We start from the raw sequence: 25,686 nt of genomic DNA on the forward strand, positions 1-25,686 counted from the left end.
GCGCGTGTGTTTGCTCACAGTATTACATACCACAGCAAGGGGGAAATCCTACCTTCAGACGTCTTTTGGAGATAGCGCTTCTGATCAAAACAGAGTCTGATTCTACCTCGCAAAGACTCAAAAGAACCTTATTTTCAATTTTATCAATCTGTCAGTAAACAGACAGTTTGAGGGGGTGGCTTTTGCCCTTTATCATAACAAAAACAGCTTGGAGAAAAATATTAATCTCTTTTACCATTTCAATATTGATGTAAATTTTGTTAATTGCTTTGTGAAGTAACTATTTACATTTGTGACATCATTATCAAAAGCGACTCTCACTGCATTAAAAGTGTTCACTTTAAAAGTCTGTGTATTCCCAGAGAATTGAACCTACGGCATTTGAGCTACAGCATTTTTTTACCCTTTATTACAACAAAAGCAGCTTTGAAAGACATATTAGTGTCTTTTACCATTTCAGTATTGATGTAAATTTGGTTAATGGCTTTGTGAAGTAACTATTAACATTCATAAATGTTTTTGAAAGTGACCAACAGTAAAGGCTGGAATACACTACACGACTTTTGCCCAGATTTACAGTCTGGACAAGCTGACGCTAGTTGCCAAAAATCAGAGCCAGTCTGCAGATTTGAGTCGACAGATTTCACAGAAAATCATGTTGTGTATGATGATTACAGACTCTTTAAACAGATTAGCTTCAAAGTTTGATTCCATCCAGTCGGAGGATCTCAAACATGTTTGATATTTTGAGAAGATTTTAGAACGCAAATTGTTTTCATTTGTCACGTGTCTCCTTGCAACAAGGTATGTGTTTCTGTGTGAGTTTGTTAATGACTTGAAAGTCTGGTAGTCTGTGATCCTCAGTCGTTTAGTATACGGTGCCCAGTTTTTCCTCTGTAACTATGTACAAAGTCAGCAAGTGTATGATGCCTATTGTGTTTTAAAATTTGTTCAGATTTTAAAAGTCGCGTTGTGTATTCCAGTCTTAAAGGGGTCCTATTATGCTTTTTCACTTTTTCAACTTTAGTTAGTGTGTAATGTTGCTGTTTGAGCATAAAAAAGATCTCAAGGATACAAAGCTCTAAGTCCACTCCAAAGGGACATATTTTATTCAACAGAATCCTCTTTCCAAGAACTACATTGAACGTCTCGTTTGGACTACAGCATGTTTTTTCCGGGCTTTGTGAAGTCACAATGTTACTCATTTAAATAATCCCAGCCCACGGAATACTGAAAAAAGGGGACAAGGCCTGGTTGAGCTGCATTGACCTTCCTAAGGCTGATGAACTTAGAGTGGTTAAAATCGATTTTGAACACTGTTCCTGAACATTATAACCCCAACGTTTATCTGTGTGCAGCACATTTTTTGTAGTACAGCTTTCAGAACCGAAGAGAGTACAATGCAGCTTCTCCTGAAATGGAGCAGGTCTTACTTTGTCGGGACAAACTGTTGTTGGTGGATCACAACTTTTAAGTACAGTGAGGAAAATAAGTATTTGAACACCCTGCTATTTTGCAAGTTCTCCCACTTAGAAATCATGGAGGGGTCTGAAATTGTCATCGTAGGTGCATGTCCACTGTGAGAGACATAATCTAAAAAAAAAAAATCCAGAAATCACAATGTATGATTTTTTAACTATTTATTTGTATGATACAGCTGCAAATAAGTATTTGAACACCTGAGAAAATCAATGTTAATATTTGGTACAGTAGACATTGTTTGCAATTACAGAGGTCAAACGTTTCCTGTAGTTTTTCACCAGGTTTGCACACACTGCAGAAGGGATTTTGGCCCACTCCTCCACACAGATCTTCTCTAGATCAGTCAGGTTTCTGGGCTGTCGCTGAGAAACACGGAGTTTGAGCTCCCTCCAAAGATTCTCTATTGGGTTTAGGTCTGGAGACTGGCTAGGCCACACCAGAACCTTGATATGCTTCTTACAGAGCCACTCCTTGGTTATCCTGGCTGTGTGCTTCGGGTCATTGTCATGTTGGAAGACCCAGCCTCGAACCATCTTCAATGCTCTAACTGAGGGAAGGAGGTTGTTCCCCAAAATCTCACAATACATGGCCCCGGTCATCCTCTCCTTAATACAGTGCAGTCGCCCTGTCCCATGTGCAGAAAAACACCCCCAAAGCATGATGCTACCACCCCCATGCTTCACAGTAGGGATGGTGTTCTTGGGATGGTACTCATCATTCTTCTTCCTCCAAACACGTTTAGTGGAATTATGACCAAAAAGTTCTATTTTGGTCTCATCTGACCACATGACTTTCTCCCATGACTCCTCTGGATCATCCAAATGGTCATTGGCAAACTTAAAGATGGGCCTTGACATGTGCTGGTTTAAGCAGGGGAACCTTCTGTGCCATGCATGATTTCAAACCATGACGTCTTAGTGTATTACCAACAGTAACCTTGGAAACGGTGGTCCCAGCTCTTTTCAGGTCATTGACCAGCTCCTCCTGTGTAGTTCTGGGCTGATTTCTCACCTTTCTTAGGATCATTGAGACCCCACGAGGTGAGATCTTGCATGGAGCCCCAGTCCGAGGGAGATTGACAGTCATGTTTAGCTTCTTCCATTTTCTAATGATTGCTCCAACAGTGGACCTTTTTTCACCAAGCTGCTTGGCAATTTTCCCGCAGCCCTTTCCAGCCTTGTGGAGGTGTACAATTTTGTCTCTAGTGTCTTTGGACAGCTCTTTGGTCTTGGCCATGTTAGTAGTTGGATTCTTACTGATTGTATGGGGTGGACAGGTGTTGTTATGCAGATAACGACCTCAAACAGGTGCATCTAATTTAGGATAATAAATGGAGTGGAGGTGGACATTTTAAAGGCATACTAACAGGTCTTTGAGGGTCAGAATTCTAGCTGATAGACAGGTGTTCAAATACTTATTTGCAGCTGTATCATACAAATAAATAGTTAAAAAATCATATATTGTGATTTCTTGTTTTTTTTTTTTTTTGATTCTGTCTCTCTCAGTGGACATGCACCTACGATGACAATTTCAGACCCCTCCATGATTTCCAAGTGGGAGAACTTGCAAAATAGCAGGGTGTTCAAATACTTATTTTCCTCACTGTATGTCTAATTATTATTTGTAGTTGCGTTTTCTAATAACAAGTCCAATTATAAGTTTTATGTTGTCGCTACGATGTAAACAAAGGGCAAAGCTTTGCCTCTGCTCGCCTGCTAGCCAACATTAGTGTTGATATTGTGTTTACTGTAGTTTTTGTAACCTCTCGCTTTTGAAAGACTGTTCACCGCCCCTTAGCAAAATTAACCATGGTTTTGTAATCGATTACTGTTTGTATTACCATAGTTTTCTGACAAGTATCATGATTAAATGGTGTATAACATTGTATCTAAAATGTATAATAATTAAAAAAAAACATCACTCTGAAACGTCCTATGAAATCCATGCTTGTCCATGCATGAAATCCGTTCTGCATGATCCTCTTTGTTTGTTAACATTCTTAAGTCTGAATCAGGCTTGAATTGGTTTGAAATTGACACCATCCTTAATATTTACATCTCAGTAGAGCACAGATATGGCACATTTCGTATTTCGGAAGAATTGTGAACAATCAAGCATGAAAGCATATTCTAGTACTCCCTAAAAACTAAATCAAGACTCCGTAAAAGGGCATTATAGGACCCCTTTAAGTGTAAAATTTATCGGTATGTGCAAGCCAAGAAACTGAACCCATGACCTTTTAGTTGTTAGCGGCTTGGCAACAGGAACTATTCCCCTTTACCCTGACCTCATAGCCCCTACACAGTTCTAAGCACTCTGCTGTCCTTAAACCCAAAAGAGTGAATCGACTCCCCTTAAATGTCAGAGCAGCAGAGTGCCTCATAATCTACAAGTACCAAACTCACCACAACTCAGACGCCACAGGTGATTTGCCAGACGAAGTGTTGTGCTTTGTCATGGGGAGCACAATCCAAATAACATGTTTCTGTTATCAAAAGACAAAAAAGACCTCATCAATTTTTGTGGGGGACAATGTTTCGCTCCTTTAGGAAAATCATCTTCTTCTTTTTTTTCATTTCCTCCCTTTCATTCTGCCCAAGGAACAGATGATAAAGAGGCAGCAGGTAGATTTGCTCTTAGGGCAGAACCGGATGGAGGGAAAGGAAAGGAAGATTATAGGCTGGCAGGGGTCCGACGCACTGTAGGGGCTGAGAGTTTTGATCAGGGCTTGTGTTCAGTATGATTGAAATCTCTGCAAGGCACTGAGACCTGGAGGGTTTTTTTACTCTAACCTTGTGTGAGCATGACTCTGTATGTGGTTGTTTTGGTATGGATTTCGACTTTTGAAATAGTTTCAGCATAAGTACATTGCCAATATGTGTGTAGCCCTGCTTTGTCATAAAGCCTTGTTTAAATTCTCTTCCTTCAGCTCCAGTCCGGCTCATAAGTACTACTTGTCTATGGACCCTGTGCACGAGTCGCTCTACCTGTCGGACACAAGCAGCGGGAAGCTGTACCGCCTGAAGACTCTGACTGAACCGAAAGATATCAGCAGGAACGTGGAGGTGGTGGCTGGCAGCGGGGAGCAGTGCACACCCTTCCACCCAAACCAGTGCGGCGATGGAGGCAAGGCCACTGAAGCAGCGCTCAGTAACCCCAGGGGTGAGAGTCCAGCGCACACACATGCTGCGCTTCTGAATTCAAAAAGAAAGAGCGAGTGAGCAAGGCAGAGTGGTAATTGAAGGAAGGGAGAGGAAAATATAGGCATATTTCAGTGAGAGAAATGGGAAAACTGAAAAAGTAAGATACATGAAAGATGCCTTCCTTCTTTGTTAAATCAGGTGGAGCGACTATTAGTCCCGCCTATCCATCACTGCCACTGTCTCTTTAAACCCGTCAGTCAGGCTGATGGACAGACAGGGGCGTGGCTAACGGGCACGTATGTTCTCTTATCCTTCAAGCCTCATTGTGCACTCTCTCTCACACAGTAACTCGCTCACTCAACTGTCGCAGTTAAAAGCCTCCACTTACTTGTAAGCCCCTGAGGATAGAATTCATAAAGAATCCCAGAGCAGGAATGTTATGTATGTGTGCGCGTGCACTTTGATTTCGGACTGTTCTGAAAAGAACTGTGTTTCAGATCAAACTGTAAATCACATTTAAAACTGATTTAAGCCTTTTTACACTCACTTTAAAAGCCTTCCGTTGTGTGTCTCGGGGTAGAATACCCATTTTCCCCTTCGTTAAAGTGTTTTTTACTGAAGTCTATTATCTGGAACAGGCGCTGACCAAAATGCTGAGAGCTTCAATAACTGCAATCCGACCTTCTATGTTCTCAGGCCATGAGGGGGTCCGCACAAATAGACTGCAACCAAAGCGTTAGCAATTCAGTGTCACGATTTTTTTCTCTGTTTAATTCTGCTAAACTGACCCGTATCGCTGATATGTGTCACTATACATACCAGTCTTGACAGTTCTGTACGGTGGTGTGTGGCTTGACTTTGGCTTGCTGTTGATTCAATTAATCTCAATATACAGAATGTTTTTATAATCAATATCTCTTTATACACATAGAAACTCAGAGTGATGCAGTATTGATCTCTGCACCATGGCAGCATCTTCCGTGACTATGATCTCTTTAGTGCTGTAAAAACGGATAGTCTTCGGCTAGTTTCAACAACCGAAGGCCCAGAGCTTCATGCTGGGAGCCAGTAAACAAGTCAAAATAAAATCAAAATTATGCTTATAAAATGCCCTGTTTGTTTTGAAAATATTATTTTATTTTTAAGAGATTTGACGGACAATTGCAGGAAAATGTACTGGCAGGATTGATATTTTCAGCATCTGTAAATAATGATTTTTGAGCATTTTTGGACTGCAAAAAAAACAAAACAGATTTTACCCCAGATTTTGTATTTGTTGCTCTAAGATCAAGTTGTGGTTCGGGCATCACACTAAAGCAGTGGTTCTCAACCTTTTTGAATCCGTTGCTTACAACAATATCTGAAGACTTTTCCTTTTTTTTATGTGATTTACTGGATAAGGATTTAGGATAATACATTTTTATAAAGATTTACTCACAATTTCAACTTGATCAAATATTTTAGAGCTTGGCATAACTAGAAAAATGTAAATGCATTATAAAACTGAAATCTTTATAAAACTGTCCAAGGAGTTATATAAGATTTTATTCATTTATATGGCTTTTCCAGAAATCAATCTAATAAAAATTAAGCTAACCAGTTTTTCTTGAGGGTGTGAATTAAAATGAGAAATATCTTGATTTTTAATTGTTTAGGTTTATTTCAATGTGTTATTTTAAATAAATGTATTTAGTCTTATTTTAAATAATTTTAAGCCATCTTGAGACCCCTTGGAAGAGGCCACCTAGTGTGCCCCGGCCCCCTGGTTCAGAACCACTGCCCTAAGGTGTCATATTCAGATTTTTCTACTCTGCTTTTCTGTTTTTAGGTAAAAAGAATTGCTCATAACAGCAGTATGGCATACTTTTTAACAGCTCACATTAAGGACATTAACGGACAAAGGATTTTGAATCGAACGTGAATCCAATAGAGCAGCACAGCTGTTTTCAACATTGATAATCATAAGAAATGTTTCTTGAGCACCAAATCAGAATTTTTAAATTATTTCTGGAGGATCAAGACTGGAGTAATGATGCTGAAAATTCAGCTTTGCCATCAAGAGAATAACTTACATTTTAAAATATATTAAAATAGAAAAAAGTGTTTTTATTTTGTAATATTTCACAACATTTCTTTTTTTACTATACTTTTATCAAATAAATGCAGACTTAGTGAGCATAAGAGACTTCTTTCAGAAACATAAAATAAACTCATACATTTTTAACGTGTATATGTATTATATTGCTTTGTTTCAAAATAGAAATATTTAACATAATGTATTTAATTTTCCTTTAACCCTTTTTATGGAAGCCCTGAACCGCAACGTAAAAAAAAGAAAAGAAAATCTGTTAAAAAAAAACTGAAATTATGAGAATAAAGTCTAAATATTTTGAGAATAAAGTGGAAATATTTCAAGATTAAAGTCGCCATATTTTGAGAATAAATTTTTTTTACAATTTTTTTTGTTGCGGTTCAGGGCATAAACATTAGATAAGAAGACATTGTACTACTTTAAGTATGATTCCTAATAGAGCAACTGCTGAGCAATTCCTCTGAGATTCTGCTGTACATAAAGGGGCTGTTTACACCTGGCCACTTCATCCGTTTTCTGTGATCGGATAGCTATCCGATCGTGAAAAGAGCAGGTGTAAATTCCCTCCAAAACGCATTTAAGACGGATTTAAATCCGATCGCTCAAACCACTTCAGGAGGTGGTCTGGGCCGCATTCCAGACGAAACTGGACAAGTGTAAATGCATCTGGTTGTTGAAACCACATATGTAAATTTTACTTCTCCCAAAAATGCTAAATTGAGATTTATACATCATCTGAAAGCTGAATACATAATCTTTCCATTGATGTATGGCTTGTTAGGATAGGACAATATTTGGCCAAGATACAACTATTTGAAAATCTGGAATCTGAGGGTGCAGAAAAATCGAAATATTGAGAAAATCGCCTTTAAAGTTGTCCATTTCTATTGGCGATAGTGCTGCATCCATTCACAAAAATAAATGTTTTATATATTTACGGTAGGAAATTTACAAAATATCTTCATGGAACATGAACTTTACTTAATATGCTAATGATTTATGCTAATGACCCTGGATCACAAAACATAAGACTGGTTTTGTGATCCAGGGTCACATATGTCATGTTATAGCCAGATATGACGGTGCTATTGCAGCACACATCACCGCAGATGAGCAGCTGAGCGATCTATTCATCAAGCCAACGTGCAAACTACCACAAATCAAAGTCGCAGACACTTAATATGCAATCATCTTCATTAAAAGTAAAGAAACGAAATGATCTTACCAGTGCTGTTGCCGCTCTCTCTTATTGCGCTCTTTGATTTTGAAATTAGCTGATGATCATTAAAATCCAGCTCATATCTGTTGTTTTCGGTGACATGAACTTCATGAAATCTGCATTTAACGCGGGAATTGAAGATCGGATTTATATCCGTTTTGCGAAAACATTTATGTGACCAGGTGTAAATGGGATCGTTTTGATAAATTAGATAACTATCCGATCTGAGAAAACGCATGAAGTGGCCAGGTGTAAACAGCCCCTAAATGTCCGCATTATATGTTTGTGTGTCAGCGTGTTCTGTGTATATATGCTCTACAAGCTCTGTGTGTGTGTGTGTGTGGTACGTTTGCAGTACTCTGATTCACTGAAGTCTTGGATTTAAGGTGAAAGAGATAGAAGGAGAAAAGGGCACATTAATTCATAGCTCCCTGTGGGATAGGGCGCTCGCTGTCTGGTCTGATGCCAGCCAAAAGTTTAAGAGAAATAGAGAGAGAGAGAAAGACGAGAAGCGAACAGATAGATATGCTCCATTCAGTCTGAGTCCAGCAGGTTTAGAGAGAAGCACTCCTGAAGCCTAAATTATTGTGATCTGCTGTTGAATTTTAATATACTGTATGTATGTGACGATTAGTTTCTCCTCTGATCATTTTCAATCTAACCAGCATTTGGCGTTTTAGAAGATGAGTAAGAAAGTGAGCTTCTGGACCTGTGGGTCTCTGTGTGTCTTCAGGACCCTTTGAAGGGCAGAGGGAGGTATACCCCTCCGAAGGCAGAATAAATAATTAAGCTCGTTATGCTCGTTAAGTGGGTAATATGCCTCGTAATTGGCACCCATAACAAGATGCATTTGTAAACAGGCTTATTGAGGCAGATGGAATTTCAGCAACAAGGGTAGTGCATGTGAGTGTGTGTGAATTTGCATCTGGTTTACAGCACAACATGATCTGTATTGTTTGTTGCGCACAAGAAAAGAGAGAGAGTCTGAACGGATACTCAGCATTTAAAGCCGCTCATCATAACCAAATAGGAGATTAAAAAGTTAGGCTAAATAACTGTGCACCATTTTTGTATAGTCAACAAAAAAAGGTGAAACTGGGGATAAAGCGTATTTACTCAAGTGAATATATCTCAGAACTGATTTTGAAAGTCTGTTTCTCTATAGGGACATACATCAAAGTCTTGGCCACAAAAAAAAAAGTAATTGAACATTTCCACTGTTATTGTCCAGGAAAAATGATACAGATCAGTTTTCATAGTGGCAGTCTTTTGAATGGCTTATCAACTAAATTTAAACATTTAAAACAATAATGCAGCACATAATTCATAAAGAAATATCATAGTGTTATTTTGGCCAACAAAAACTATAATTAGTAATTAATAAATTAAATATACAACAGAGCAAACACTTGACAACTATAGTACACGCTCTTACAAATGTGGTAAACATTAATTATAACATAAAAATGTGAAATTATGATATACTAAGGCATATTTATGAAATAAAAAGATAAATATATGATAGTCCAAATTGACATGTCATAATGATGTTAATGAAAGTAAAAAATATGAGATAAAAATTCATAATTATGAAAATATTTTTTTACTTTTGATGTAATAGTTAGCACTTGTGTTGTGACAACTAGCCGGTTCTGTCCTATATACTGTAGCAGTGAAACTGTTAAAATAGATTGGTTTACATCACGTACAGATAAGGAATAACTTATATTTGCTCCGAAATATAAGTCAAAATATTATTTAATATGATTGAGTCAGCCCGACTACATTAGTTTAAGTTTAAGTCAAGTTTAAGGCTCATGGCATGTAGAAATAAACTCCTCAAGGGAGCAACGGCACATATTCAGTTTTTACAGTGTGGGCTAGGAAAGAAACAGGCAATGCAACTAGTGAAGTACTGCTCTGTGTCAGCTATTATAGGCAGTTTATTCATATGGAGAAGGCGCTGTTACCGCTATCCATACTGATATGTGTGAGCTGTCATTTTACTGGAGCTCTGTTGAAATGCACCATGTGGGCAGATTTTATTGCTGTAAAATTACTCCAAAAATATGTGGATCCTGTTAGTATTATCTGATTAAATTGTGAATCCAAATAAAGCACTTAATTGTCTGCATGTATGACTGTGTGTGTGTGTGTGTGTGTGTGTGTGTGTGTGTGTGTGTGTGTGTGTGTGCGTGCGTGCGTGCGTGCGTGCGTGCGTGCGTGCGTGCGTGCGTGCGTGCGTGCGTGCGTGCGTGCGTGCGTGCGTGCGTGCGTGCGTGCGTGCGTGCGTGCGTGCGTGCGTGCGTGCGTGAGAGAGAGAGAGAGAGAGAGAGAGAGAGAGAGAGAGAGACTCGATCTCTCCCAGAGTAAATCAACGTGGTGAGAACAGACCAGTCTGCTTATCTCTGTGATTCTCATTAGAGGGAGAGACCGAGAATAAAGAGAGCAAATTAGAGAGGGGAAAGGAAAGCTGCAAACACGCGCACACACACACACACACATAGACACAGTGCTATTTGCCATAACAAACTCTGATGTGTGTGAGAGAGATGGTTATATAAGCCTTTTCCCACTTCAGAGTCAAATCCCCTGGAGGACAAAAAATATCGGTAAGCGACATGCAGCAAAAAAAATTCATAACCCCTGTTCTTATTTGTGTGGAGGTGTTCCAAATAGCAAACAGTACCACCTTACATCTTTTACTACTTCATGGTGACCAAACTGAGCAGTATACAACCAGAGGACACTGCACAGAATACTGTATCCCACAGTGCAATGCACTAGACTTGACCTTCAGTTTCAGTGTGGTAAATTAGCTAGATTATCAGCAGTGATTCTTATAACATGTTTCTTCATCATGATCAAGATGTTTTATTTCGATCCTTATACACAATTCCATAATAATTACACATAATATTGTTACATATTAATTGAAAAAGATGTAGTTTAGTTTAGTTTTACCGACTTTTTTTTTTTTTTCAAAAAGGGTCACTTCCTTTACAGAATGTAATCTATACAAAAGATACAAAAACAAAAGATACATTTTCTTTAGACCTCTGTACAAAACTGAAAATGACACTTTTTTTAAATGAATAGTTGTTTCATAAATTGAATATTCAAATTAATAATTTTGGGTTATATATTTTTCTATCACTATGTTGTTGTTTTTTTATTTGAAATACACATTCATAATTCCCTTCACAATTTTGCCATTTGACAGATATACAGTACATCTATTATTTATGTTGGTCCTTGCCTTATTTTTTTCAATCCTGTTTCTCATGTGCAATTTTGAAATAAACCAAATCACCAAATTTTAGAGTATATAATTTGATAATTTGTTGATTGGTTTGTAATAGTCAAGTCGATTTACAATCCCTATAGCTCTCTTCTTGACTCATTATTTGATAAGGCTGCCAAATGTTAAGACACAAAATTGGATTACAATTGAAAAATAATCACTTTTATTTTCAGTACATATATTCAGAGCATAGTTTGCTCCTTACAAACCATATGCTATGAAAGATCCATGGAACAGACTTCTCTAAAGAAACAATAATAAAGTCTTTGACAGCAATGAGGGTGGCGATTGTTTCATGATGTTAGTGGCCTGGAGGTGTATTTGTGCTAAAGATCAGTTTTAATTAAACTGTAACAATGCATGTTTGTGCACAGCACGATTTAAATGTAAAACCAAGTTACCTTGCACAGCTCAAGGTGATTTGCAAGCATTTGAATAGAACAAGACAAATGAAAAAGAGAAATTGGATGAACAATGAAAAGAAATACCAGATTTTTTGCATATCTGATGTCATTTCGCATAAATCTGCATATATAAGATAATTTGCATATTTTTAAGATTCTGTGAACAGAATGATCAGACACAGAGGAATATACTGCCTGAGACAGAGAAACTCGTCTTTCTTCAGTGCACCATTCCTCATCATCTGCCGTTAAGCTGTAACTGCATTGGCAATGCAAATGTAACGTTATTTGTTACGCCAATAAAGCACATTAAAACTGAAAGAGACTGAGAGAAATGACTGTGTGTGTATCCTGTTGTCCTGCAGGTATCGCAGTGGACAAACACGGGTTCATTTACTTTGTTGACGGATCAACGATCCGTAAGATTGATGACAAAGGAGTGATAACAACCGTCATTGGGTCAAACGGACTCACCTCCTCCCAGCCAATCAGCTGCGACTCTCGAATGGACATCAGCCAGGTAAACAAAACGCACACACTTGCACACTTACAAATTTACATACGGTGGATCTAAAGAAGTATTTAGAATAAATCACACATTTTGTATGAATGTCACTGCATTAGAAACAAAATATCAAGCCTAGTGGTTTCTGCAAACAAGTGATGCTTGACCTTTTCTCAGAGCTAACTTCATTTCTCTTTGATATTTTTGCAATTACTTTTAATCAACTGGTCCCAAGGTGATTTTATAGTGAATGTATGAAGCAAAATAGCAGATTTCAAATACATACTTCTCCAGGGAGAACAAATAAATAAGGTAAGGTAATAAATAGGGTTCATTTTTTCATGTTGACTATACATTTTTAGGGCCTAGTATCAATGCAGATTCCCCGATTTGTTTTTGATTCACAAGCTGTCGACTAGAATCATATATATTTTCAGTTACAATGTCCATTTTACCATCATGTGAAATTCCAGGTATCATCATCTTTTAAAAACGGATAATTTTTTTACGACCATAACTGAGTAAAAGAACCAACTCAAAAGAGTCAGGCTACGCTGGTCACGCTGTTTGTTTTGATTCACTAAAAAGAACCGTCTCATAAGAGTCATTTGTTCATTTTCAGAGTAACACTGGTTGTGCTGTATGTTTTTAATTGACAAAAAAAGACGTTTGTTAAACAGACTAACACTGGTGATGCTGTATATTGTTGATTCACTGAAAAGAACCGTCATTTGTTTGTTAATCGGGCTAAAGTGATCGTGTTGACTGTCTTGTCTTTGCATGAAACACACAAGGAAAACTCAATAGAAAGATGCTTCTTTCTGTTATTTATACAGTGTTTTTGTTGCATGATCACATTCAAAACAGACTGTGCATTCATGTTCATTAGTCAGGTAAGACATGATTTCTTTTGCCGTGCTGCAAAGATTCGACACTGCTGCTGAGAAGTGGTGCGTAAACACACCGTTGCAAGAAAAATATTCATTTTGAAAAGTAACAATGGCCTAAATTATGCATTTGAGTGCATTAGTTCAGCAGAACGCAATACAAATATGTTTGAGGTCGCTGCTGTACAATTAAAACATACACTGAAAAAAGGTAGAACTTGTTGAATTTAAGAATCAATATTGGGATCGTTCAAATTAAGTTAACGGTTAATTGGAAAATCTGTACTTTTACCCAGCCCTATACATTTTATAAACTCATAAATGTACATATTTTTTGATAAGATATTTGAAGATATCTCAAAATATTTCTTAGATATGACCTAACTCTTGTCAGTTTATTTTACCGCTGTTAACTTCTTATAGGCAGACAATCTTTTAACTTTCTGTTTGTGTGCAGACATCAGAAAAATGATCTGTCTCCGTCTTCTCACATGCTCACATAAATGAAGTGAATAACAGCACACAGACGCTGAAGAACTGAAAGATGAAGGAAACCCATCATACACACCCCACACAGCGAGAGTCCGGACCAACCTCTCTTTCTCTCCTTCTCTGTCTCTTTCTTTCAACCTTTTTCTTCAGCTCCACAGGATTCACTCAAACACACTTTCGCTGTTCACCTTTAGAGTGAGAAAGTGCTGATACCGAAGGTCTCTCTGGTGCTACAGAGTTACATTATACAGCTTGCAGCAACATCCTTACTTTTCTTTTATCTCTCTTCCTCTCTCTCTCGTTCTCTCTCCCTCCTTTGAGGTTTCAGCCTTTCTCCATCCATTTCGAACACTAAAATCGTAAAGCTTTTCTCAAACATAAGGCAATTCCACATCTTTCTCTTAAAGTGCTCTTAAAAATCTATTTTACACTCTCGTTCTGTCTCTCTCTCCCCCTGCAGTTTAACTCAGTGTGTCCTCATTAAATCTGCAAGCCCGCTCTCCCTTCAAAGTCAGACACAATTCTTCCCGCTCCTGAATAGCATCAATTTTTGGCAGACTGTCCCTTGATTTCTCTTTCATTCTCTCTCTCTCTTTCTCGATCCCATCTACACACACACACACGCTGCACTTCTTCACAGTTCATCCGGTGGGGTGTGTTGTGTGTGAATAAGAATCAGACAGTGAGGAGAGATAGGGAGAGAGAGAGAGAGAGAGAGAGAGGGAGAAGGGAAAATGAGGTGCCGCAGGCCACTGGGTAAAAGAAGCACTGAAATCTGCATAATTCCTAGCATGCCTGGGATATGACACACTTCACACTCAATACTGTCCGACTGTCGGGCAGCCGCGGACACACACACAACCAGGACGTGTTTTTTTTACTTTACCTAGCTGCACATTAGGAGTGGGTGGCATGACTAAAATATTATCACGGTAATGGTATATATCATAATGTAGGTATGTTTACAGGTAATTTAACAGGTAAATGAATTATATCAGAGGTGCAGATAGGCCAGGTTTTTTTTGTTTTTTGTTTTTTATACAGGGGGTTACTGATTGATCCCTCAGCAACCAGTCACAATGAAGATATGACCCCTAACTTAATCTGATTGAGCTTCAAGCATCACAAAAGACTATATGTCTATGTGGTGTTTTTAATATGCTTTATGACAAACCATGTGCAAATTCATAAGTCAACACCATTGCTGATTATTTTCTCCCTAAAACTGCAGTGATTTAAAGACCGTCTCAAAAACAGGGTTTGAAATCTCTGGTGTTTCTTACGCCTCAAACTACCTTGTAACCAATCGAGCAGGGCAGCTTTAGCATATCATTAACTATTCTTTGAAGCAGTGGAGTCTCAAGAGAAGCCAGGTTATCCCAGTATATTTTTCTGTTGATATGATCAAATCAGGTATATGTATCAGTATAGCGGCTTAATTATGTATATGATGTTTATTACAATGTTATGATTAACAATATGCCTTTCTCCACTGACATTCTAATTTGTTTAAAGCCTTTCTAAGGATGTTGATTTTTAGAAGGCAGCTGTCTGACTCTGAGATGGTGAATGGGAACATGGTTTGTGAAACATTAGCAACACATTATTAGCTGTTTGATATAGTCAAGCAAAAGGGTAATCATATTAATTACCATTATGTGTCCGACATTGTGAAGAGCGATACCATTGCGCAGCATTACTACAGTAACTTGACTAAAGTTGACCGAGTGGATCTCTGAGCTGGTGTGAGTGAGTGGAGGTGGGGCCAATTTGCATATTCATTGATCCACGTATATTAAATGAAGCAAGGGTGTAGAGTTACATTCAATCTATTTTAAGGCATGAAGATTTTTTTTTTCACAGGAAAAAAAAAAACGTTTAAATATGTAATTTTGGTGATCAAAGATGAGTTTTAAAGGAATTAAATGATTGACTACAGGGGAACTTTAAATGCTAATTTATGTTCATGCCAGCCTCATCAACTTACACCTATTATAATATTAATAGTATCAAGTGATAATATTCAAAGTTAATTAGAAGATCTTTCAGAGTTTTAGAACACATGCATTTTTTTAAGTTTAATGTCCATCGCAATGGACATCAGGTGTTATATATCAGCAGGAACCCACAACTTAGTTGTGTGCCATGTTGAGAAATTTGTACAAGCATTTCAATGCTAAAATACAGAGCCAGAAATTCTAATTTTAACGTTTTATTAACATTCATGTTTACTATTATTAACAATATGATTTTATTTGTCCTCAAAGTGGCTATAAGCTGTCATTCACTTTTTTCAATGGTTTTAGTGAGACAGAAACAGTGAATGTGATATGAGAGAGAATACACAGCAGCAACACACACTCCACACACTCTGATGCCTTAATTCGACAATGCACAGTTTTATAATTATCAAATTAATCGGCAAGTACTCACAAACACACAGACATATACACACATACTTAGATACATCCATTGCAAGCATCAAACAAGACTTCATCTTATCATCTTACCTTTTTTCTATATTCTTATTGGATTGCACATTATTACAGTATGTGTATTCTTTTCAAAATCTTCCAAACTAATTCACATACTGTATACGTTTAAATGTATATGTTATGCCCAATGTACTGGACATAAAAATAAAAAAATAATGAGTTTGCACAAATCTTGTTTTTATACTCACTTCTACATTGGAGAAGAGCAAATATCAAGTAGATAATTTTTTTTAAATAATTTTTTTATTATTATTTTTGCTCAGTATAAAAAAATCAGGTCTGAAAGGGATATATATTTTAATAAATATGTCTGGCATCTGTGCAAAAGCAACTTTGCATTATGTATCACGTGAGTTCAAAACAAAAGACTGAAAGCAGCAAAACTAACGTTGTTAAATGGATCAGTGGATGCAAGCGACATCTTTTGGCTCTCATAGTTTAGCAGACTTCTTTTTTTTCTTTTTCTTTTTTTTGGTATAAGAGGTTTTTCCACCTCCAGTGGCGAAAAGTAGTTTTGCCGTTTCCACCTCCAGATGACCGGCGTGCGACAGTTTGCAGAGAATAGTTTTCTGCTCGCTCTCTTATGTAAATCCAAACCATGTCCACACAATACAAGTCACAGTGTGATATCAAGCTATTCCTCATCTTAACTTGTTTGGGACCCATCACGCGCTGTATTTTTTACATTCTCCCATGATTCATGTCTTCCCTGTGTATATAATGTAAAACAGTGCTGTCCACTGATATTACTGTATGTAAATCAGTATCAAAATGAGATTGTCTGTTTTTCTGTCAGCTGCTGAGAGTACATCTGATTGGCCATAAGCAGATGAGAGTGGCTGTGAAATCGGGTTATGATGAAAATCACACTTTTCAGCTTCATAGCAGTTAATAATATACATTTGTGTATCCACAGGTGCGTTTAGAGTGGCCCACAGACCTGGCAGTGAGTCCGCTGGATAACTCTCTCTACGTTCTTGATAATAACCTTGTGCTCCAGGTGAGCGAGTCCCAGCAGGTGCGAGTGGTTGCCGGACGACCCATCCATTGCCCCATGGCCAGTATTGAACCGGTGATTCTGGGGAAAACAGCGGTGCGGTCTGTGCTGGAAGGAGCAAAAGCTATTGCCGTCAGCCACCAAGGGGCTTTGTACATCGCCGAAACCGACGACCGGAAGCATAGCCGCATACAAGAAGTGTCTACAAATGGAGAAATGGTTGTAATCGCGGGTGCGACCAGTGAATGCGATTGTAAGATTGATCCCAACTGCGAGTGTTTCTCAGGTGAGACAAGCATACATTTCAGTGCTAAACACAGTGATTTACTATAACCCTCAGAGAGGTTGTTCATACTGATGATGTATTATTTTTCCATGTTGAACCTTTTTTTTGTAAGCCACTGGTTATAAAAATCACAAGTTTTTAATGCAAATTTTGTCTTAAATGCGACTTCAAAAATAGCACAATTTCACCACTGTTCTAATATAGTATACAAATTTAACAGTAAGCTAGGAGGCTGAAATCTGGATATGTTAATTTCAGAGAATTCCTTTATATATACATACCTCTAAAATGTCATAATGCTGGAAGAATTACTTCAAAATGCATACAGGCAGACAGTGCAATTGCATTGACTTCTATAAAAGCCTTTCCAGTAAGCTAGATGCCTGAAACTTGAGTATGTTCATCTGAGAACGGCCCTCTTACCCATGCTAATGTTTTATTTGCCTATGTTGAAAATCATCAAGAATAGTTTATCCATGATTTACTCAATATGAAATGTTTTTGTATTATAATATTGTTATATATTATTTATTGCTATAAATTTATATGGCAATGTTTAGTGTACGTGTACTGCAAGACAAATTTCCCTTTTGGGACAATATACACTACCGTTCAAAATATTTTTTAGGGAAATTAATATTTTTACTCAGCAAGGATGCATTGAATTGATCAAAAAAGGACAACAAAGACATTTAGAATGTTTGAAATAATGATGTTATTTTTAACTTTCTATTTATAAAAGAATCATGAAAAACAATGTATCATGGTTTCCACAAAAAAATGAAGCAGGACTGATGTGTAATACTCTCATAATAAGAATTGTTTCTTGAGCATCAAATCAGCATATTATGATTACTGAAGGATCATGTGACACTAAAGACTGGAGTAATGAAGCTGAAAATTCAGTTTTGACATCACAGGAATAAATTACATATATTAAAATAGAAAATAGTTATTTTAAAATTGAATAATATTTCACAATATTATTGTTTTAACTGTATTTTTGATCTAATAAATGCAGCATTGGTGCACATTAGAGGCTTCTGTCAAAAAACATTTTAAAAAACTTGCTGACCCCAAACTTCTTTCTTTCATTCATTCAATTTTGAAGTAAAAACACAGCATATTGCATATTGTTACATAATACAGGGCAATGTTTTTTTTTAAATTGTCAGCAGTGTGACAGTGGGCAGTTATGTAGTTTGACTTTGGCATGCTGGGAGATTCAATTTGTAAATATTTTCCTGCCAAACTTGTTGGTGTGACACATTTAATAGCCCTGGATGCCTCTGTTGAATGCAGATTTAATTTGTACAAAAAAAAAAACTTTATTATTTAACTGATGTAGAAGAGTGTTGCACTTTTACTGCAGTGGGTCTCTGAGGTTTAATCGTTAAACCCAACACTGAATGCCTAATGAACTAGACTTCCTCTTTTTTTCCCTTCTCTTTCTCATTCTCTCCATGAAATTGTCCCTAGGTGATGGAGGTTACGCTCGCGACGCCAAGCTGAAGTCTCCCTCATCTCTGGCAGTTTCTCCTAATGGCTCCCTCTACATCGCTGACCTCGGGAATGTGCGTATACGTCGGCTCACCGCTAACCATCCACAGCTCACTCCCGAGGGGCTGTTCGAGCTCACCTCGGTGGCAGATCAAGAGCTCTACCTGTTCAGTCCAAATGGTACTCACCTGTTCACCCTCAGCCTGGTAACCGGGGACTACTTGCTCAACTTCACATATACCCTCGAGGGCCACCTGAGCAGCATAGCAAGCAGGGAGGGCACGATAGCGCAGTTGCGGCGGGATGCTAATGGCGTGCCCCTGTGGCTCGTAGCCCCGGGCGGCCAGGTTTACTGGCTGACCATCAGCAATGCCGGGATGCTGAAGCGCATCTCGGCTCTCGCGCACGACCTCGCACAGCTCAGTTACTACGGCAACACAGGGCTGCTCGCTACCATCAGCAATGAGAACGGCTGGACTACTGTCTACGAGTAAGTGATGCCCTTCTTTTACCCTCCTTTTGTCTATCTCTCTCTCATCAGGAGAGTGCGCTGCATTGCTTGATTTATAGGTGCGCACGGTAGCGCGATCTGTCTTTGTTTTCGTGTGTCATATCCTGTCGTAGCTTCCCTTAGAGTCTATTTCGGCTGCTGTCATGCCACACAGCCTCACTTGCACACTCTGATAGTCTAAGGCCATTTCATCAGCAGGAATAGTGGCACGTTTCTACTGTATATAAAACAATATTCTTCCAGCATAGATTAATCTTTACCTGCGCCTAATTTAATCACGCTTTATTAGAATTTATCAGAAGGAAAATAATCTAATAGAGTCTGATCGACAGTGTTACCCGAGATCGTTTGAAAGAGTGCAGTAGTTCGATTTCTCAAGCTGCGTGTTTTTCTGCTGCAATGAAAATCACTCAGCCTTAATCTATCCAATAAAGAAAAGAACTCTGTATCCTCTTTTGATTTCACTATGAAAGAGCCTGGGTACCTGTGAGTGTGTGTGCATGTGTGTAAACTGTTTGCATGGGCATTTTCAGGGATTTGTGAGACTGAGCTGCAAGTTCTAATTTAGTGTGAAAATGTCAGGGGCTTCTTTTCCTCTCTCTCTTTCTCTCCTTTTTGTTTGATCAACTCGGTGACCTTTCACACACTGTGTTTACACACACGCACACATACACACACATACACGTTCTCATGCAGCTCATGGTGTAGTGTTGAGGCGGATCACATGCCTGTGTTCGGTCTGTTGTGAGACACTGCCCCCTGCTGGCACTTACTAAACCATATTCAAACATTAAACTGACACCTTATGGTTCAGGCTAGAGGTGCCAAAATCATAGTTTAGTTTATGTCCTGTTATGCTCAATAACCAAAAGCCGATTTGTAAACAATAGAAACAGAAAGCAGCCTCTTTTTTTCTTTTTTTGTGAGTGGTAACACTTTATGCTTGCTTTGCGTTAACATTTATTCATTAGGTATCGTAAACTAACAATAAACAGCAACCATTTTAACAGCATTTATCAATCCTAATAATTGTTAATTTATTTCAATATTATTATATAAAAAATACTGCCCATTAAAATGAATGCATTAACTTACGTTTTATGAATTGAATTTTGTTCTGAAATAATTGTAAATGATAATATCAGAAAGCAATATTTCTTGGGTTGTAACACTTTACAATTGCTATTCGTTAACATTAGTTAATGCATAGGTATCGTGAGCAAACAATAAACAAATTTTAGCAGCATTTATTAATTCTGGTTGTTTTTAATTTATTTAAATACATTTCAAGTTATATTATAATTTTTCTTGTATAATGTCTTTAAAAAAGCGGAATGAAACAAAACACAAATACACAAAATAAATTAAATAAAGAAATATGTAATATTATAATTAAAAAGTGAACATTTTTAGTATTTGTAGAAAGAACTGTCTGTTGTTAGTTTGTGATACCGTTAACTAAGTGAAACTAATGTTGATTAATTCAATTTTATTCTAGAGTGTTACCATTTTAGTTAATATGTTTATCAATTTTAAATGGGTTCATATGCAACTTTTTATCCTGGCTAGATGCCTGTAGCTTATTCTGCAACACTGTGGAAGCTCATTTAAATGATATTGCTACGTTCTGTTGTGCACACAGCACTGAAGGATGGTGTGTTGACTTTGATCAGTTCCCTTCATCCAGAAGTAGTAAGTACTGAATATTTCAGAAACATACCTCAAAGCCGAATATGCGCCAACGTAGGTGTTCCAAACTCGTCAACAAGCGCCTCTGGTTCAGAGAATTTCTCAGATCTGATCTGCATGCAGTAATGACTTGCGTTAGAAAGTGCTCAGAAAAAGCTCAAAACCTAGTAAACTGCCTTTCTAAACTTAATTTGGGGGAATTATAGTCAGTTTACCATATGCAGTTGTTCATTTTGCCTCTATTCAAAGTGACTTAGTTACGAATGAGGAATACAACAGAAGTTATTCATTACATCAGAGTCCCAGAATTTCTCATAAATGTTGAAGTTACAATACAGCTGTAAGGGAGACAGTAATGAGTAGTTTAAGATTTATTTATTTATTTATTAATTATTCTTGTTTTGATTTTTTAGAAAGAATAAGTGCATTAACAGTATTGAATCGATTGTTACATCAAAGCCAGCTTGTGATGTGTCTGGTTTATTAATTTGCCGGCTACCTGGCCGATCTGCAAACAGAAAATTGCAGGAATACAATCTCAGGCGTCATTAGTCAACTAAACATGCAGAGTTATGCAAGGTATGAGGGACAAATGAGCCGGTCAACTCAAAATACATGGCTGTAAAAACACTTCAACTGGCCCTCCACTTAGCTGGTGATCCCCAAGTCATTTCAAGTTTGAGACCCTCACTTTAGAATTTTTTTTTGAAGGTGCCAAGAGGCTCGGGTCGAGACGATCATTTAGAGGAATAGTGAAATTTTTGGAAAGTGATTTTGTGCTGCCTGGTGATTTGATTTGCAAAAGTGAGAGGCTGCTCAATATGCAAGCATTTGTGTCTTGATGCGAGTGTCTGGCAACCAGTGAAGCACGACGAAGGCATTCAAATGATCGATTCTAACGTTCAAATGGGCCTGTGATGCCCAAAAATGCTGTCAGGTAGGCAGCTCATTAAGTTTTGACACATAGCCGTATTAGTTGTGCTTGCTAAGGTGAGCATCACTATTACTGTTGGCTCCTACTGCTCAGAACACCTTAGCAACCGCATAGCAACGACCTGTACATGTAGAAATCTGAAAATGTTGAAATAAAAGTTTTAGAATAAGATTTCAGAAGAGTTGTAATGAGAATACAGTATCATAAACCGTGTGGATTAGGTGCTTATGCCTGCACAGTCAATCCATTTAGTCCCTTTTCAATTCAGGTTTATTTGTATAGCGCTTTTTGCAATACACAATGTTCCAGAGCAGCTTTACAGAAAATAAAGGAGATAAAAGGAAAGGAAAAATAGTGGCTTACAACCCCCCAGTGAGCGAGGAAAGGAAATCTCCCTAAGATGTTGAAGTAGATGAGGAAGAAACCTGCATTTCAAGCAGACACAACATTTTGAGTATACAGGAGAACAACGATGTCTCTTGATCTAAACCGCAGGCCTTTGAAAGCTCAAATGAAAGCTTTTATTCTTTTACATCAAGTGTGGGTGGCAAGACACAAGTATATGGTTTAATTTGGCATTGACATTGATTAGACATAAATAAAACAGGGACAGAGAAGATGAAGAAGCTCGAGTTGTTTAGTTCTAAATACGGATTTAGAAATGGAGAAAGAGAAATGAAACATGTCATGTGCTTCACCCCCTCATAATATCACACGACCGTCCATGAGCCGCCACACAGATTCAAATGTCAAGTCGTCTGTTCCTCTATGGTGCATCAGCAGATTTTAACTTTCATCTTTATAATTTATCTTACACCCACACTTTGTTTTTCTGTCTTTTCAGGGACTTCAAATTGACTTTTATCCTGAGATAATGATGCTTTCTATCCTATAACCTTTTGGTAATTGTCATTTAGACATTTAGTTTATTTAATTAGCTGTTTAAGCTGCCGTGTATATAGATGAGTTAAATTTTTACTTTCTTAAAATGTAGACAAACTGAAAAAAGTCCATCAAGGGAAACTACGTTTGAATAAAACTGTCCTTTGTGCTTGGCACAGTGTTCATGAGTTCCCTAATCCCTGCGTATAATGAAGGTAAACAGATTTGGCTTGCTGTCAAAGATAGGACTGCAGCTTGAGACTCGACTAAAGCTCTTAATAACCCCTGGACTACTTAATAATGAGGTTAGTAATGAATGAATAGAAGCATAGGTGGAGTTCAGGGGTGGTGGGATGCTGAAGAATTGTCACAGCAGTGAGATAATCAAAAATGTCATGTTTTTTTTACATTATCTATAATGATTTTAAAAATACTAACTCTAAAAATAAAGAAAAAGTAACCAGACAAAATAAAAGGACAAATACACATTTTTAAAAGGTACAATTTATGCATACATGTCAGAACATTGGTGCATTAATATCAGAACTTGTGAAGAGTGTTAAGCCAGGTTACACAGCCAAAACAACCATTTATTGGAATCATGAGATTAATTAAGACGACCACCACATTTACATGTCAGTGGCACATGTTTGTTTTTTGTTTTTGTGGTAACACTTTAGGGTCCAATTGTCACTATTAACTAGTTGCTTATTAGCATGCATATTACTAGGATATTGGCTGTTCATTATTCTGCAAGACCATATTCTACATCCCTAATCCTACCCAATATCTAAACGTAACAACTACCTTACTAACTATCAATAAGCAGTCATTAGGAGTTTATTGAGGCAAAGGTCATAGTTAATAATGAGAATTGGACCCTAATCTGAATTGTGACCATTTTAGTTTTTTTAAACAGTCACAGCAAGGTAACGAGGAACAAGCTGAATTGACACTTTATCCTTTAAAAAACAGATACTGATATTCCAAGTTTTGTTTAACTAACAATGAAAACATCCTTCTGGATGTCACACTTTAGGAAAGTGTGACTGAAGTTTATTTTTAACAAGGTCCCTGATCATTGAAGGTCCACCTTCACAGTCCAGCACATTTCAGTGGATTGTTTTATGATCCTGTCACAATGTAATTCAGTCTTTGCAAAGAGGCCGTTATTGAAGAATGCAGCAGCATGAACTAGGCTATATTGGACCCAGCAGCAAACCCAGGCCGTATGTAAGTGAAGCAAAGCATTTCTCATTTCGCATGCGAAGAGGGCGTTTATACAGAGGTCTTAAAGGCACGGCAGCAAAAAACAGCCTGTTTACTGCTGTTGTAAAGGTCAGAGAGTGGATGGAAAATTGTCATGAACAACTAAATTATGGCACACGAAGCCTTGACAACTGTTTCAAATGTCGTCGGGGAAAAATAAAATGAAAAAATGCATGATATGACCCCTTTAAACTCTCTTACATACACATGCATTTACACTCACTAATTTAAACTTTAATTCAGTCTTTCTCTCACACACACACTCAGACTAACAGAAAGTGTGTTCATGAGCAGGTATAACTCTGACGGACACCTCATCAACATGACCTTGCCGACTGGAGAGGTCAGCAGTTTCCATGGAAACATGGAGAAAGCTGTCAGAGTGGAAGCCACTGCCTCGAACAGAGAAAACTTTATTATAATTACAAACCACTCTGCGGATAACACCATCTACACACTTCGACAAGGTGAGAGAGTGTATATGTATGTGTGTGTGTGAATCTGCAAATAATGTTTTGTCAAATACAGTGGCCCCAAAACGTATTTGAACACTTCAGACACATATAAAGGGATAGTTCACCCAAAATGGAAATTATGACATAATTTCATGTAATAAATGTAATGCTTCTAATCTTATATTGCTCTTTCTCTCTGTCCAGCTCACTCTGTTAGTGTGTACGGTGTTCGAGATGACGGCTCTCTATGGGTGACATATGCCAGCGGGATGGACGTTACTCTCAGCACTGAACCAACCGTGTCATCGGGGTTGTTGCCAGGGGCATCGGCAGGCCTCGTCCATCCCACAGTCGGAAGGTGCAACATCACGTTGCCAGGGGAACCAGCTCACAGCCTGATAGAATGGAGACAAAGACGTGAACAGGCCAAAGGGAATTACACAGCATATGAACGGAGACTGAGGGTAATAATGTGTTTTCTGTCTAGGGTGACCAGTGTATAACATGTTATGTGCCTGGGGTACATTGGGATTTTCCAAGATGTGTGCCACACATTGACCTTACTCACAGCACACTGTAAAAAAAATGATGATCAATAAATTATGACAATATATGTTTTTACTTTGTTTTAAGTTATACAAGATTCAACTCATTTTTTAAGTCGGTTTAATGTGATTTAAGTTGAAATTACTTAAATATCCAAGTTGATTGTACTTACAAATTTAAGGCATTTTTTTTTTTTTACAGTGCAGCGCCATCTTTGATTTTTAATGGGAATGAAAGCGAGGCAGTGAGGTTTAGACAAGCATCTCTTCAGTGAGTTGAACTGTTATTTAATGCGTTTTTGGATTGTTCTGCTGAAGAAACACTGCAAAAATATCTTTCTGAGGAATTTCAGTTGACAAAAAAACCCAGACAATTTAAGCTGTGGAAATTTATAAGTGATCTAGGAGCTTTCTACAGCTTTTTACGGCAGATGCCATTGATAAAACGGTAAGTCTATCTCTCACAGCCTCGCTTTCATAACTGTAATGGTGCTGCTCTGAATAAGTCTATTGTGAGGTGTTTACAGACTGAGATAGTAAAGTTATGAATCTTTGTTAATTTATGATTGCTCAAACACTTACATAAAATGCAATA

At 37.7% G+C, this 25,686-nt stretch overlaps 1 protein-coding gene across 6 annotated transcripts in view; it reads left to right on the forward strand.

The window, feature by feature from the left end:
- tenm1 (teneurin transmembrane protein 1) overlaps positions 1 to 25,686 on the forward strand; it is a 180,760-nt gene that overhangs the window by 139,149 nt on the left and 15,925 nt on the right. For all 6 annotated transcript variants that reach the window (XM_079870528.1, XM_079870527.1, XM_079870531.1 and 3 more), the window contains 6 exons: positions 4,412 to 4,644; positions 12,010 to 12,164; positions 16,940 to 17,306; positions 18,786 to 19,296; positions 24,386 to 24,558; positions 24,751 to 25,010. In XM_079870528.1, the coding sequence (XP_079726654.1) occupies positions 4,412 to 4,644; positions 12,010 to 12,164; positions 16,940 to 17,306; positions 18,786 to 19,296; positions 24,386 to 24,558; positions 24,751 to 25,010 (1,699 nt within the window). The remainder of the gene's footprint in view (positions 1 to 4,411; positions 4,645 to 12,009; positions 12,165 to 16,939; positions 17,307 to 18,785; positions 19,297 to 24,385; positions 24,559 to 24,750; positions 25,011 to 25,686) is intronic.

The sequence above is a fragment of the Squalius cephalus genome, assembly GCF_949319135.1.
Source record: "Squalius cephalus genome assembly, chromosome: 5".
In the NCBI taxonomy this organism is placed as follows: domain Eukaryota; kingdom Metazoa; phylum Chordata; class Actinopteri; order Cypriniformes; family Leuciscidae; genus Squalius; species Squalius cephalus.